This window comes from Ostrea edulis, chromosome 3 (assembly GCF_947568905.1).
Source record: "Ostrea edulis chromosome 3, xbOstEdul1.1, whole genome shotgun sequence".
In the NCBI taxonomy this organism is placed as follows: Eukaryota; Metazoa; Mollusca; class Bivalvia; order Ostreida; family Ostreidae; genus Ostrea; species Ostrea edulis.
This window is the reverse complement of record NC_079166.1, coordinates 93,213,129-93,228,673: the sequence shown is the minus strand read 5'-3', so window position 1 is coordinate 93,228,673 and position 15,545 is coordinate 93,213,129. Positions and strand designations below refer to the sequence as shown.

At 35.7% G+C, this 15,545-nt stretch overlaps 1 protein-coding gene across 2 annotated transcripts in view; it reads left to right on the top strand.

The window, feature by feature from the left end:
- LOC125652354 (uncharacterized) overlaps window positions 1-15,545 on the top strand; it is a 270,302-nt gene that overhangs the window by 208,835 nt on the left and 45,922 nt on the right. For both annotated transcript variants that reach the window (XM_056159425.1, XM_056159426.1), the window contains one exon: window positions 8,173-8,715. In XM_056159425.1, the coding sequence (XP_056015400.1) occupies window positions 8,173-8,715 (543 nt within the window). The remainder of the gene's footprint in view (window positions 1-8,172; window positions 8,716-15,545) is intronic.

Here is a 15,545-nt window from a genome sequence, read left to right as displayed (position 1 = left end):
TTTTGCTTGATATCGTAAGAAAGGCCTTGTCATTTTAAACATTTTTTGTTCAACAAGTATTTAGAAATTCTTTACCGTTCTCGAGTTATCTCTACAAGAAATATTTAGGGACCAAACTGTAGCTCCCTAACGGGTCCACATAGGGAAAAAACGAAATGTACATATTGTTTAGATTATCATTCTGAACAACGTTTGTTCAATAATGCTTTTCAAAATATTTGTCGTTTTCAAGATATGAGGCGTCAATTATTTATGATTTTGGCCCTTAAAATCCCTTATTACATAACATATGACCTACTTTTTGATTTGATAAGAACAAGCTCGTTTAGATGAACATTTCCGCTTCAATGACTTATTACAAAATATTAATAGTTTCTGAGATATTCTCATAAACCTTTGGACCCTTCTTGGCCCCTAATTTAAAGGGTCAGCCCCTTTTGCTTGATATCGTAAGAAAGGTCATGACATTTCAAACATTTTTTGTTCAACAAGTATTTAGAAATTCTTTACCGTTCTCGAGTTATTTCTAGAAGTAATTTTTAGGGACCAAACTGTAGCTCCCTAACGGGGCCACATAGGGTAAAAACGAAATATGCATATTGTTCAGATCATCATTCTGAACAACTTTTGTTCTTTATTGCTTTTCAAAATATTTGTCATTTTCGAGATACAAGGGGTAAAAAATTTATGGTTTTGGCCCTTAAAATCCCTTATTACGTAACATATGACCTAAATTTTTATATGAATAGATTTGAATTGTTGAGATGAACATTTTTTGTTCTTTGACTTATACCAAAATATTAACGATTTTTGAGATATTTGATCTAGACTTTGAGCCCTTCTAGATCCCTAATTGAAGGGGCTAGCCCCTAAATCTTGATATTTTCGAAAAGATCTCGTAAATGTGCACAACTTTTGTTCTACATGTCTTAACAAAATATTTGCAAGAAAAAAGATATTGGAGATCAAAGGTCAAAAATCGCCGAAATCATCGAAAAATTTTGGCATCCATTTTTTCAGGTCCAGGCGAGCGTTTAGGCAAATCGCCTCCGGTAAAAGCGAATCCTCTACAAATCTTTTAAAATGTTTACTCTATCTTGTGTAGAAATTTCAAGACTCTAGCTTCAAAACTAACGGAGGAGATGTGTGGACAACAAGGCCCTTCAAAAAGTCATTAAAAGAGAGATAACTCCTGACCGGAAGTGACGTCAAGTACGAAATTTTGCAAGCAAAGTCTCGTCACCAAAAGACATCTTTCCTGAAAATTTCGTGAAAATCGATCGAGAAATGGCTGAGAAAAACGCGTGTACTACCAAGGAAAATAATAATAATAATAACTAGACACGATCTCGTTGCGAGCAACGAGTAGGTCTTCCGTCCGATTTGTTGATGCACTCGGAGTTAAAAAAAAAAAAAAAAGACAAATGAGTCCCAATTTAGTTTCCGACTTTAAGACACTTTAGATATAATCAATTTTTCATATCATAAGCTTCTGAAGCAAAGTTGCGGTGAAATTCGTTTGAAATTCGACTCTCCAGGCGAGCCATAAGGCCCGCGGGCCTATTTCTTGATGTCATTTGTTAGCCCTCTATAGACTCAACAACTTTAGTTCTATACGTTTTTACAAAATATTTACCTGTAAAAAGTTATTGAGATCGACCGATATCGACAAAACATCGACTCTACAGGCGAGCCATTAGGACCATAGGCCTATTTCTTGATATCACTACCACCATCACGACCATGAATTCAGAAAAGGAAGGTTGGGAAAATAATGATAAAATAATTGGGATTTTAAACATCGACAAAATGGAATATGTTGAATTTTTTGGTTAATGAAACTTAATCAAATGCGACGAAAAGTGTACCATTAATCTATATCTTGACCACAAAAAAAATCAAAATCCAGGTAAGTGTTGTTGATTATGTTGTGCTTGAAATTTTTTGTATGCATCATGAATGAATCGTACATTTGTTTTTAAAAAAAGTTGCTTCAACTAAATCATACCATCACTCAGGTGCATTGAATCCTTGATACTCCTCAGAGGCAAAGAAATTCGTCACAGCACATGAGGGTAGAGGGAATCGCACCTTGTACCCTAGGTAGCCTTACCCATTGGGGTCATGTGGATTTTGTATTGATTAAATCAATGAAAAAAAAACTGACTTGCTCTTCAATTGCTGCCCTCATTTCTCCATACTGGGATCAGTATTGGTATTATGCCGTCTCGAGCTCATGCACATTTAAACACACTGATGAAAACCCAGGGTGTTCAGTAAAGCAGGCTAGTTCCTTGTTGAATAACTCCCCTCTTCTCATCAACCCTTGGCAATTCGGTGCAGCATACAATTTCCTTGGCAACTGACATATGGGAATATAATCCACATTGACTCCTAAAATGATTTGTAAATCATGTGAATTTGTGAAAGAATAGAGAACTCAATAATGGGGAAAAGATAAGACAACTCTCCTCTAGATGATATTTTTTAAAAATTCTTAGAAAAAATTGTAAGTACAATTATAACAGTATAAAGGGGGTGTCATATGAGAGGATAGAAAAATCAATGTTATTTTTCAGCTCTTTCCCAATGAAGTAATGAGCGAAAATACACAACAGGAACAAATGATTTTGTAATAATAGTAAGGCTATTGATAATTGAGGGTATATACCATACCACTCCCTAATTACTAAGGGGTGGTATGGTACACACCAGTGCGACCACTAACATTGTTATTACAGACAAAATTACAGATTCCTGTGAAAACGACGTGGACAGGCGTAATATGGTCATTAGACATCTGTAATTTTATCATTAATGTAATTAAGAATCATGTACAGTTAAAAATTATTGATCAATTTCGTATTTCCCAATTTATTTTATAAACAAACAGTCTAACGGTGCCTTATCATTCCGTGCTTCCGAGGCGATGTTCAAGTTGTTCACGTTCAGCATTCTCCCCATTTAACTCGTCAAAATAGTCAGAATCCGTTGCAGCTGGCTCATATTGGTAAGGGACGATGTCTGTACGTACTCGTAACGATAATCTTCAAAGGAAGACGCTTCAAATGATATGTGGAGGTCGATTTCGTCCACAGAAACGGATGTATCGTTCGCATTTGCCATACTGCCCTGTTTGAGACTGATGGGTTGTGATGTCACACGTCATTATGGCTAAATATAGTAAAACCGGAAGTCCAGTTCATTGATTTCGGGCAGGTGCAAAAATAGCTAACTTTGACGGCGAATATCTCGGTATTGAATGCACGCACGATCATAAATTTTTGTCCTTATATTTTTAAATGAATTTCTGAACCAATTTACCATTTTTGCACCCATGACTTCCGGGGCTCTTTAAAGTTTGGAGTTATTTGAGACATGCACAAGAAATATTACTCTACTACCCACACCCTCACTACCACCATCACGACCATGAATTCAGAAAAGGAAGGTTGGGAAAATAATGATAAAATAATTGGGATTTTAAACATCGACAAAATGGAATATGTTGAATTTTTTGGTTAATGGAACTTAATCAAATGCGACGAAAAGTGTACCATTAATCTATATCTTGACCAAAAAAAAAATAATCAAAATCCAGGTAAGTGTTGTTGATAATTGTAACCGAAAATTGTAACATATGTTGCATTTACATGTACAAAGTCATAAGAACAGCCTCTGGTTCATTGTTTGTTGCACGTCCCGTCGGGGATTTTACACTCATAAGGAGACGGCACCATCAGTCGGTGAAGTATTACAAATTTAGATCTATGCTTTGCGCCCAAGGCCGTAGCAGTGTACGTTCTTTAACATGCCAACTCCTACCCAAATAGGAGACCTCCATTTTGAAGGTCATATCGGAAAAAGCCATGAACTTCACTTCTAAATCCAGAACGTTTGATGAAGGAGGATTCACTGCTTCTTATTACGTCTGAGGTTTGACACGGCAACTGCACGAGCGGGGTTTCGAACTTACGATTTCCCAGTTACGAAGCAAAAGTTCTACCACTGAGCTACCGTGACAGATTGAGTGTGTACGGCTTACATAATGTTTCGTTAACCACATTAATATATCATTAATAGGAGTGTACAATGGGACGGAATCAAGAGTTGGGTAGACTCTGAAAAGTTTATTGTACAATACACTATATTATCATTATTACACTTTGCATCGAATTATGGGTTACCAGTGTATTGGGGTAAATATTTAATTTTACAACGGTAATCCACCAGTGATCTTTTCCAGGGCTGCGTTATTGAACTGTATACAGATATCCTGGTGGTATCATGCGGTTCCTGGTGGATCCTTCCGATCACACGCTGACATCGTATGACCCAAGTCATAATGCTACAATTCTTTAAATAATGAAATGGTTTCCGTGAGCAGCAAATTGTATATATGGAACGTGACATTTTCATTTTGAAAATTTGAATATGGTTCTTTCTATATGATTTAAGGATGGATGGGATGATATCATGTAAACAATTACAACGCAGACATGGGGTATTGATTTTTGTTATCAGAAAATGTCGAGCAAGAGGAAAGACTACTAAGACACGATAAAAACCCGTAGACAAAAATAAACGGAAATATGATGAATTATTAGGCATATAGTTGTTTCTTAAAGAGGTTCACACCTGCGATTTGGAGCAAAGTCATTTTTGAGGGGTGGGTGGGTGTATTTTTGATTTCTACCCTGAAGGAGAATTAGGAAATTAAAAACAAAAACTGCGATCGTAAGGCTTGTTATTGAGCTACAGTATCCCAAACATGATATTTTTGCACTTGAACTTTATTCAATTAAACTTGATTTACATGTTGGTGTCAAAACAACGTAGGCATTACAAATCAGTTAGATATACGGATCTATTCTAACAATACAGTAAAACAAGTTAATGCAAGTTAAGGAAATAAATGATAATCTTTTTGTACTTGATATGCGAAAAAGTTCATGGTATTGCATTTGAGAGCTTAAAGGCCGAGAAAATAAGCACCGCCTTGAAATTTACCTGGTCTGTGAACCCTTGTCAATCAGGAAAAATTAAGCTTAAGATTGGATGCTAGAAATTGATGGACTTTTAGCTTTTAGCCTTTGTGTATACCTTATGTAAAACTTATACGGTACCAATTTTGATGCACCAGATGCGCATTTCGACAAATAATGTCTCTTCAGTCATGCTCAACCGAAATCTTTGAAATCCGAAATAACTATGAAGTTTTAGAGCTAAATATAGCCAAAAAACAGCGTGCCAAAAAAGTGGAGCCAAATTCGTCCAAGGATAAGAGCTATGCATGAGGGAGATAATCCTTAATTTTGAAATGAATTTCTAAATTTTGTAACAGCAATTAAATATACATCCGTATTTTCAAGCTAGTAACGAAGTACTTAGCTACTTATCTATCTTAACTGGCGATCGAGGCGTCCGTGTAATCGTTTGATGCTGACCGCGTAGTCCAGCTTGATAGGGAAACGGTTTTGGTTTTTTCATGTAGGGAGATTCACACAATAATAACAATCAGTACATGAATTATAAAATAATATAGGGTTAGGGTTAGGGTTAGGGTTTTGATAATTATTATGAATTGTTGAATATAATTTACACGGAGATCGATTTAATGTTAAACAGATTAATTATGAGTAAATGCATTGTATGCTAAGGAAATCTTGTTTACACTCAGTTGAAAATTTATAAGCGTAATTTTCCCCTTGAAACAAAGCGGCAAACGTTCAACTTATCGGAAGAAAAATTAGCCGCAATAAGGACGCTTTCTTGTGTTTAATGGTTGGATTGGGATCCATAGGAAGAAAAAAAATCTTCGTCTATACCAGTTTTTAAGGAACTGTTGGAAAATGCGAATGTCCTGTTTGTGTAGGCCATGCGCTATGGCCATATCGAGTCACAAAGACAACTTAGGTAGCCAGAGAATTCTGGTGTGCGTCCAGAAAAAAAACTAATTCAAACAGAATAAAACTTTCTAAGCTGTTTTGGAATATATAGTCATAATGGGACATGGGACATCAACTGTACACAGCCAGACAATCTACCGCAGTACGCAGAAACTCTCGTCGGAAACTGTATGTTTGGCAGTCAAACATCGTCAGATACTGGGTATCCGACGAACAAAGGCAGTCAAATGAATACAAAAAACTTTGAATAACGAATAGTTTGCCTAAGTTTCCAATGGCTAAGGTTGTCATTTATATAAAATAAATTTATCGAGCTTTAATTTTTACGTTTGATTCATTAGATTTAATTATCAACGTTTCGATTAATCTGCAAAAAAAAAAAAAAAAAAGCCCACTACCATGGAGTTTTCAATCATACAAAAACGTACAGGTAATGCAGGTAACACAGATAATATTCCGTGTATTTGTACATATACAAGCTAGCAGGGTTCTCTCGGCCTTGAAGCTTCACACCTGCCTTAAATTACTTCCGCCCCTCACTTAACTTGCCTGAGGAAAACCAACCGGTTGAAAACCTTGGCCTTTAGTATGACATATTAGGAGTAAAGTCCATTTCTAAATTTCGTATAATTTTTTTCAAGTCTTCTTATGAAATTCAAAATGAAACTTAAAAGAGTGGGGTTGGAGATTCAAATTTTAAATTATTGCCGAAAATACTAAATCTTTATACAAAATTTCATGCATATTGATTGAAACTTTTTTTCTTATTCTTACCTGCTAATTTTTACCTGCAAACAATAAAAGAGGCAGAAACCATACCATTATCTCGCAACATTTTTTGATTTTCATGAACAAAATTAACATTTAAGCACAGTAAAATATATACATTATATCAGTTCTTTATCGTCCTTTATTGGGGAAAAACATTAGAGTATTATTCATCATTAGTGGACGACGCTTTCTACATACATGCTCGAGTTATGACATCATTTCTTTTTGCAGACGAGTGATATGTATGCATTTATATATTAATGGTATGAATTATCATTTCTATACAGTGCACAAGCATAGACATATTTAATAGAATATAATTTACAATATCATTGATTTTCATTTGAAGTAGAATATTTTTTAATTCTAGTATAAAACTTCATAATCTGCTTGTTTTAAAAAAAACTGTTCGTCCATGTATGTATGATTAGCTAATTTTCTTTGTCAATGCTTAACCAAAAATGCGTTAACCGAACTATCAATGTAAATAAAGGACTACAGCCACAAAGTACTAAAATCGGCCCTTTCGCAAAAAATAAAGGAGACTTTCATATATGATGCTCTAAGATTTATAGGTCATTGAACAATTTATTTCAAAACAATATCTTTTCTAGTTATCGTTTTACAGTCGTTTAAACTTTGTATTGTTTTTCAGCATGAAAACTAAATAACGTCATGATGCTTACGTCATGGTGTTGACGTTATGAGAATCACAGTGTAAAACACCAAAAACAATGGACAGATAGGTTAATATATATTTTTGGGTCTTATTCTGATTGTAAATCAGAACTGTTAAAATACTAGGAACTTGTATATTTTCTATCACGACGTTTAGATTTGAGATATATTGCCCCCTCCCCCCACTTTACATTTGTTTTTCGCTGTATTGGACATAATTTAAAAATTGTGATAGTAGCCAGGGGTCAGTGTTTGCCCAACTCTCTATATCATGTTACTTATGGGAGTTGTGAGCTTGATCACTATTCGATATCGTCACTTTTCATTTTCAATCCAATTTATGTTATCATAGTTTCCAAGGAATGAAAAATGTGGCATCCACGTCCTCAAATTTTGTCTCCAACTAAGATATTTTTAAATTTAATGTTTAGGTTATTTTGAGATTGAAGTCCAGTCGTACTTCGCTTCATAACGCAATAAGGCCAATCCAAATACTTACGCATCTTTATTAATCGGACTAACTTGCGGTAAAATTTACTACCTTTTAAAGAAATGGATCCCAAAAGCCCCTCCAAATGCATATCACATTGAACTTTTAACAATGTACTTGATTCTTGAAAAGCATGGATAAATTCATAGAAAGAAAAGACAAGTTGAGAAAACAGTAATAATTAAGGAGTTATAAAATCTGTCGATTGTAACCTTTCAATTGAGGTAAACAAATTTGATGACAGTGTCGAATTTTATACCTAATGTATTTGTTCTTAGAAGTGAATTTGAGCAACATTATATGATATGCCCAATGATATTTCAGATTTGTATGGACTGTCACTCTCCAGACAAAAATGGAGCATTCTTATCCACATCTTGACATCAGAGAAATACAATGCGTCTCTAAATTCATCATGGAAAGATAAAACAAGAGCTCTGGGAGAAGTATTTCCAGTCCTGCAGAACGACTCTATAGTCGATGAACACGATGTCATTAAGGAATTGATTGAAAATGACAAAGTACTGACATACCAAAAGAACAATAGCTCCGTTGGGTTCGCGTCAGACGATGTCCGCCATCAGGTGATGAGTTACTTTGTCCAGAATTGTCTGAACACTGTCGAGGACTATGAGAACTACTTCAGATTGTCGTCAGTAGACTCGTTGTTGGAGTATGTACGTACGTGGTTGTACATCAGAGATACAGATGAACGATGTATGTACCTAACGGAGGGACTTGAGGAGTCCTTTATCAAGGGACTTGGAATTGATGCAATACGTCATATAATGGTGGAGGATAGAGAAGACAGTGACAGTGACAGTGACGAAGGAGAGAACTGCATTCTAGATGAAGTGAAAAAAATACGTAAGTTCCTCTTTTTAGAGCTAGACGATTAAGTGATCTTTTTCCACATTTTGTCCAGAGCCCATCCGTCTGTCTGTCCGTCTGTAAACGTTTAACAATTTGTACTTTTCCCAGAACGAATTCGCCAATTCCAATAAAACTTGCAATAAATCATACTTGAGTGAATAAAAATCAAATGTGTTCAAACACAGAGTTATACCCCTTTCAAAGGGAAAATATTCAAGAAAAGACTAAAGTAGGGTGTGGTCCAGACTATCTTTAGAATATTTGAATGACCCACTTAAACGTTCTCCTGATAGTCTAGTCTAGAAAGGTTTAAATTTGCCTGACAATTTGCTGACATAGTGTACATTCAAGTTGGTTGAAATCACGGTTCCCGGAGGTACGAAAAGTCATTTATCTGCAAACCTTCCTAGGTAGAGCAGCTTCGAGTTGGTTTAAATCATGACCATGACCCTGGGGAAGGATGGGACCAGGATAGGGAATCAAAGTTTGACATGGGAAGATGGTACAGGGATTTCAACAGTCTCGATTGAAGTCAGCATTTCGCAAATTCTATGGTCGCTATAACGATCTAGTTCGTCAATACAACCTCGCATTGGGTCAAATGCTGTCTGACGTGTTTCATACCGATTGTTAAGCCGTTCTTGGCACACTGATTTTGACTGCGGATAACTCCCTTTACCTGATCAGGATATGGGGCTCACGGCGGGTGTGACCGGTCAACAGGGGATGCTTACTCCTCCTAGGCACCTGATCCCGCCTCTGGTGTGTCCAGGGGTCCGTGTTTGCCCAACTATCTATTTTGTATTGCTTGTAGGAGTTATGAGATTGATCACTGTTCGTTATCTTCACCTTGCATAGGGAACATTTTTAAAAATATTTTTTCTCTAGACATCAAGGAAATCATTAGTCAAATTGATATGCAAGTATTTTTCAGGTAGTACAAAGTGTAGTTTTTCTTTAATTTAGTGACCCAAAACATACCTTTTAGGTTTACCAATAATAGGAGATGAAAGTCTAATTTAGGAGATACAGGTAATTGAAACAAATTCTTTTCAAGATTAGCAGGACGACATTAAATCATATCAATTAACAAGTGTTTTTAAATTGTATTCATTAAAGTGTTTTGATGCCTCTCCAACTTTGAGGAACATTGTTATACGGGGTATACTGGAATCGGGTTGTCCGTCTGTCTGTCCGTCCGTCTGTCTGTCCGTCCGTCCGTCTGTAGACGCAATGGTTTCCGGGCTCTAAAGAATTATCTTTTCCACCTACCGTCACCATATCATATATATGGACTACCCATGGGATGGAGATGTTCCCTATCGATTTTGGGATCAAAAGGTCAAAGGTCAAGCGTACTGGACATTGAAGTAGCAATATGGTTTCCGGGCTCTAAAGCGTTATCCTTTCCACCTGCAGTCACCATATCATACATATGGACTACCCATGGGATGAAGATGTGCCCTATCGATTTTGGGGTCAAAGGTCAAACACACTGGACATTGAAGTAGTAATATGGTTCAGTTTGTCATGCCATTTGTTTTTTACACTCAGAAAAGTGGTAGTTTATACCTATTACCAACACCCTTTGGGAGATTGGGGTAAGCGGGGGGTATTCGTAGTGAACATTGCTCACAGTACCTCTTGTTTTTCCTGTTTGTCTGAAACTTGAACCTTGTTGATAACTTTTAAAATCATGGGTGATACGACCCATATTCCATATTCATATTCTATTTGACAAGACTGTTGGTATCATCATTTTTACCCTTGTGACCTTGACCTTTGAGTTTGATCTAGTATTCAGAAAACCTATAAACATCATATGCAGATGATAATGGGATATTGCTACATAAACACGGGCCGATAGAGAAGCTAAAGTAATCCGTTTTGTCATCAAGTTGTCAGCTTGCCGTTGATATCTACTTTCAGCAAAACATTTAAGCATGAAGAAGTGTACGACTATGTGGTGTATTTTATTTCGACTTCACAAGGATATATCGAATCGACATATGAATGAATATTATAATTATTGATAAATAAAACGTCGTCGATACATCTAAATGTGAAATTGAAGGCCGTAGCAATATATTTGTATTATTAGGAAGAAGTTTTTAAACAGTGATCACTTTCATAATCTGACTCATAGTTTTAGACACATTTGATATTCCGGCCAATGGGTCGGATGGATATTATTCATCGTACCTATACTGAAGTCCTAAGCTACATAAAAACCCTTACCAATAAAAGATACAAAAAATATGCAGGAGTTCCTCAATGACAATATAGTTGTGGTCCTTGGTAATCAGGTCTTCCAACAGTCTGTTTGAATTCCCATGGACATGAACTGTACTTTTTTGTTAGCTAACCTTTTTTATATTCATATGAAGATTTCAGTTTCTCCATCGTCAACTTCCCATATTTATGTCGCAATATTTCATTATCAACTACAGATGGTGTTTATATCTCTCAACTGAATGGATACGCAAAAGCTTGTTCTGTGTATGGTCAGTTTTGGAATCGAGGCAGGCTATTGACAAACAAGTTGAGGGTGACGAGGTTTCAACTGTCGAGTTTAAAGTCAGCATTTCGCAAATTATATGCTCGTTATAACGATTTAGTTTGCCAATACAATCCATCATCGGGTCTAGTGCTGTCTGAGGTGTTTCATACTCATTGTTACGCCGTTCTTGGCACATTGGTTTTGACTACGTTTACCTGATCAGGACACATGGCTCACGGCGGGTGTGACAGGGCGACAGGGAGTGTTTACTACTCCTAGGCATCTGATACCACTTTTAGTGTGTCCAGGGGTCCGTGTTTGCCCTACTATCTATTTTGTAGTGTTTATAAGTTTTATGACATTGGTTATTATTCGTTATCTTCACCTTTCATTGTATACTTTTCTTAATGCTATGCAATGTAGATAACTTGTATGTTAACGATTTACGAAAAAATAGATGTGAAAACCATAATGAAGAGATTGATCTTTATTAACACTTTATATCTTTTTTAATATCAACGTATTCTAATGTTTCGCAACACATTTTGTATTAAACACTGGATATTATAGCCTAGACATCCTTTGTTGTGTACACATACGCATACACTTTGATTTGTCTGTTCGCAATCATGTTTTTCTATGAACACCTGTTTTCAATTTCCCAAATCACAACATCAGTTGTGTATGTCATGAGTCTTCGGAGATGATCTTAAAACGGATAGTCTGCGTCATAGTAGGTGTACCATGCTAAAGATCCCTCACTGCTCAATGGCCGTAAACGCCGAGCATAGGCATAAATTTGAAGCCCTTCCCCGGTATTGATGACGTCCTTATATGACTGAAAAATTCTCGAAAGGGATGTTGAATAAGATACAATCAATAATTAGCAATCGATATTAGAGCTGTTAATTTGAGTTAACATATCTCGAAAGGTCATTGAGTATGCAATAAAAATATGAGTGGTCCTAAATAGACACTTGTGTTGTCCCTGTGGTGATGGGTAAAATATCAGAAGATCATGTGCATTTGTACAGCTTAGAATATGTCGTTTGGATATAAGACTGAAACAATTTCATTGTGTGTGAATCAAAGTTATAGTACCCTTAATTGTTGTAGGATATCATGATTGACTAAGTCAAGTGCTGCCAACGAGGTTTTCACTATTTATTCCATGCAACTAAGTGTCAGGAAGTTAGTGTCAGTTAGTGATGCTGGGCAACAAGGCAATTTCTTTAAACCAGACTGAGTTCCTAAATATGATAAAACATGTTAATGAATTCATGCACCTGATTAGGTAAATGTGTTTCCCTGATTTCTGATAAAGATGGATATTGGTTGGTAGTTACATGGATCATTCTATTTTATTTCTTATATGGGCATTTGCCAATTAATGTAATTGTGTTTGTGCCAATTAATATTTGTATTTGTATATAGGAGTGACTTTAATTTGTTTCAGAAGTGAATGGAAAATGTCATTAGTGATGCTAGCATTGGTGATATCGGCAGTGGGTTTAGATATTGCATTCGTAGAGACTTTCATGATACGGGAACTAATGAAATCTACACCTGCTGATTTATTCATGTCAGATGTGCTTTACATTGTTAAGATTTCGTCCTGGTAGATATGGAGTATATAAAACACAGTTTACTCATCACGCTTGGACGTTGTGCATTCTTTTGACTTGTCTCGATGAAAGCTAACCTTCAGCAATTTAGTTAATACATTGTTAGGAAGTTCCGTGACGTGTTCATAAAAAAACATCATGCCCTGTGCATCATCAATATTTGGCCCATTGTTCTTAATATGATTTGTAGAAACCTGAAAGCTAAGTGATTGAAATAACGTTTAACGTCACTTTTAGAGCAATTGTGTCTAAATTGGGAATAGGGTAATATTTTGAATGAAGGTGAAGATAACGAACAGTGATCTCATAACTTCTATAAGCAGTACAAAATATATATTTGGGCAAACACGGACCCCTGGATACACCAGAGGAGGGATCAGGTCCCTAATAGAAGTGAGCATTCCCTATCGACCGGTCAAACCCGCCGTGAGCCCTACATTTTGATCAAGTACACGGAGTCATCCGTATTAAAAATCAGTGCGCCAAGAACGGTCTAACAATCGGCATGAAACACGTCAGACAGCATTTGACCCAATGAAAGATTGTATTGGTAAACTAGATCGTTATAACGACCACAGAATTTGCGAAATGCTAACTTTAAACGAGACGGTTGAAACCCCTATAGTACCAACTTGTTTGTCAATAGCTTGCCCCGATTTAAAAACTTAACATACGCAGAACAAGCTCTTGTGTATCGATTAAGTTGCAAGATATAAACAAAATGACTGATCATTAGATACATATTGTATGAATATTTTCGTTTTCCATTTTCGTTAAAGAAGCAACTGTCTATGATGTTGCAAAGTCTTGCTGTAAAGTTATCGCGAGGAATGACCGTGTAAAGGGCTGACAATTCGTTCGTTTTGATGTCTTTGATTTGAAAAAGTTTTGTAATTTTAAATTTACAAGCAGTTCTTTAGATTTGAATCCACATTTGATTTACACTACTTCTTGCATGTGTTGTGGCAAAATACAGTTGGAATTCCTCCTTCACGGCAATTGATATTTTCACGATGAGGGGCTTCTTAGAACATTTACTAGATCCAGCGATGTATCTTTGTATGGATTTTTGAGAAGTTTAGGGATCCAATATAAGTGCGGTAACTCATTCATGCGATTCATGTGATTAAATGTGAAGCATGATTTTGAAGCATTTCATCTTTTGAAAGGGCATTTGGAATATTATTAATGGTATCAACTGTAGTGTTAATGCCAAGTTTATGTACAATAGTTGTAATAATGAGTATTACAAAGAAAGACAATATTTTTCAAGCTTTAACAGCTGAAACCAAAACATTTGTCATGTAAACTATCGAATTGTTTTATCACTTCTGGTTTACTAAACACAAGAAGATAACTCTTGATGTAGCTATGTGTACTTCACACTGATGACGTCACAATGAAAACGTGTGTTACAACGCATAGGTCAATATACTTGTATCGTGGGGAAACTATCATTACATTGTCTCGTTATTTATTACCGATGTTAAGTGTTCAGTAGTGTGAATGTAAATCTACTTGATAAATGTTTCCAAAGTAATAATTTCTTAATTTATCTATGACATTCTATCAGTCTACAGTTTTTATATTGTATGTGCTACGGTAGTTTGATTTTATACGTTGATTTTGAAATCACCCCTAATAGTCCAGTCATTCTAGCCAAAAATAAAGCTTAACTTCAAACTAATTGCAACAGAAATGTTTTTGTTTTCAAACGGTGAGATAAGCGATGCTCTAGCGTTATAAAAAATCGAGAGCACAAAACAAAGGAGAAACGTGTATTTTGGGGGGGAAATCGTACATTTTGATAAAAAATCACCGAAAACCGGGATTTATCATTTATCTTCACACATGAAAAAAATAAATAAAAGAAAAACAATTGCTATAATCATCGGGAACGGTGTTAACATTTACAAACTAATTTATTCATACCAAAATTCCAAATGAATGATTTTTTATGAGGCGTAAAGCCTTATTTTGGAAGAAAAATCGATGAAAATGAGAAGAGTTAATATGAAACTCGTAAACATTGATTCTGTCACAAAATGAGATACTGTTTATATGAGACAGTTAAAGAAGTGATAATTAATTCATAAAAATTATTTAACAGTTTGAGATTTTAAAATCATGTGTGTATCAGTGGCGAATTTAAGGGGGCGGCTGGTCTTTTCTTTAGAAAATTGTAAACGATGAGAGAAGCAATAATTTCTTCCACTCTCGGAGAAATAAATGACAAAATGTTTTGATTTATTTAATTACTTTTATTGGGAGACCTTGCACACACACACCCACAAAAAACCTTAAAACGTGCGTCATTTTATGAATTTCACTTTTATCCTAAATGACAGAAAATAGTAAAACTAACTACTTAGGAGACATATTTTAAGCCCTATACAATTTGTAAAATCAATGCAGGAGTTAAAGGCGGCCCTTAAACCCCCTGCTTCATAAACTTGCCACCCCCCCCCCCCTCCCTGCCTAACCGCAATTACTGGATCCGTCCCTGTGTATAATCCCGTAATCGTGTTTGCTCTGTTCGTTTGTTTGTCAGTCCGCAAAATGTTTAACTTTGGTCATAACATTTGAATGGTAAATGAGTTTTTTCATATTTAATGTGTATTTTCTGTGACAAAACCTTTAGATGGTACCAACCATTTTGACATTGTAACCGTGATGATTGACCTACTTTTTGTGACCTT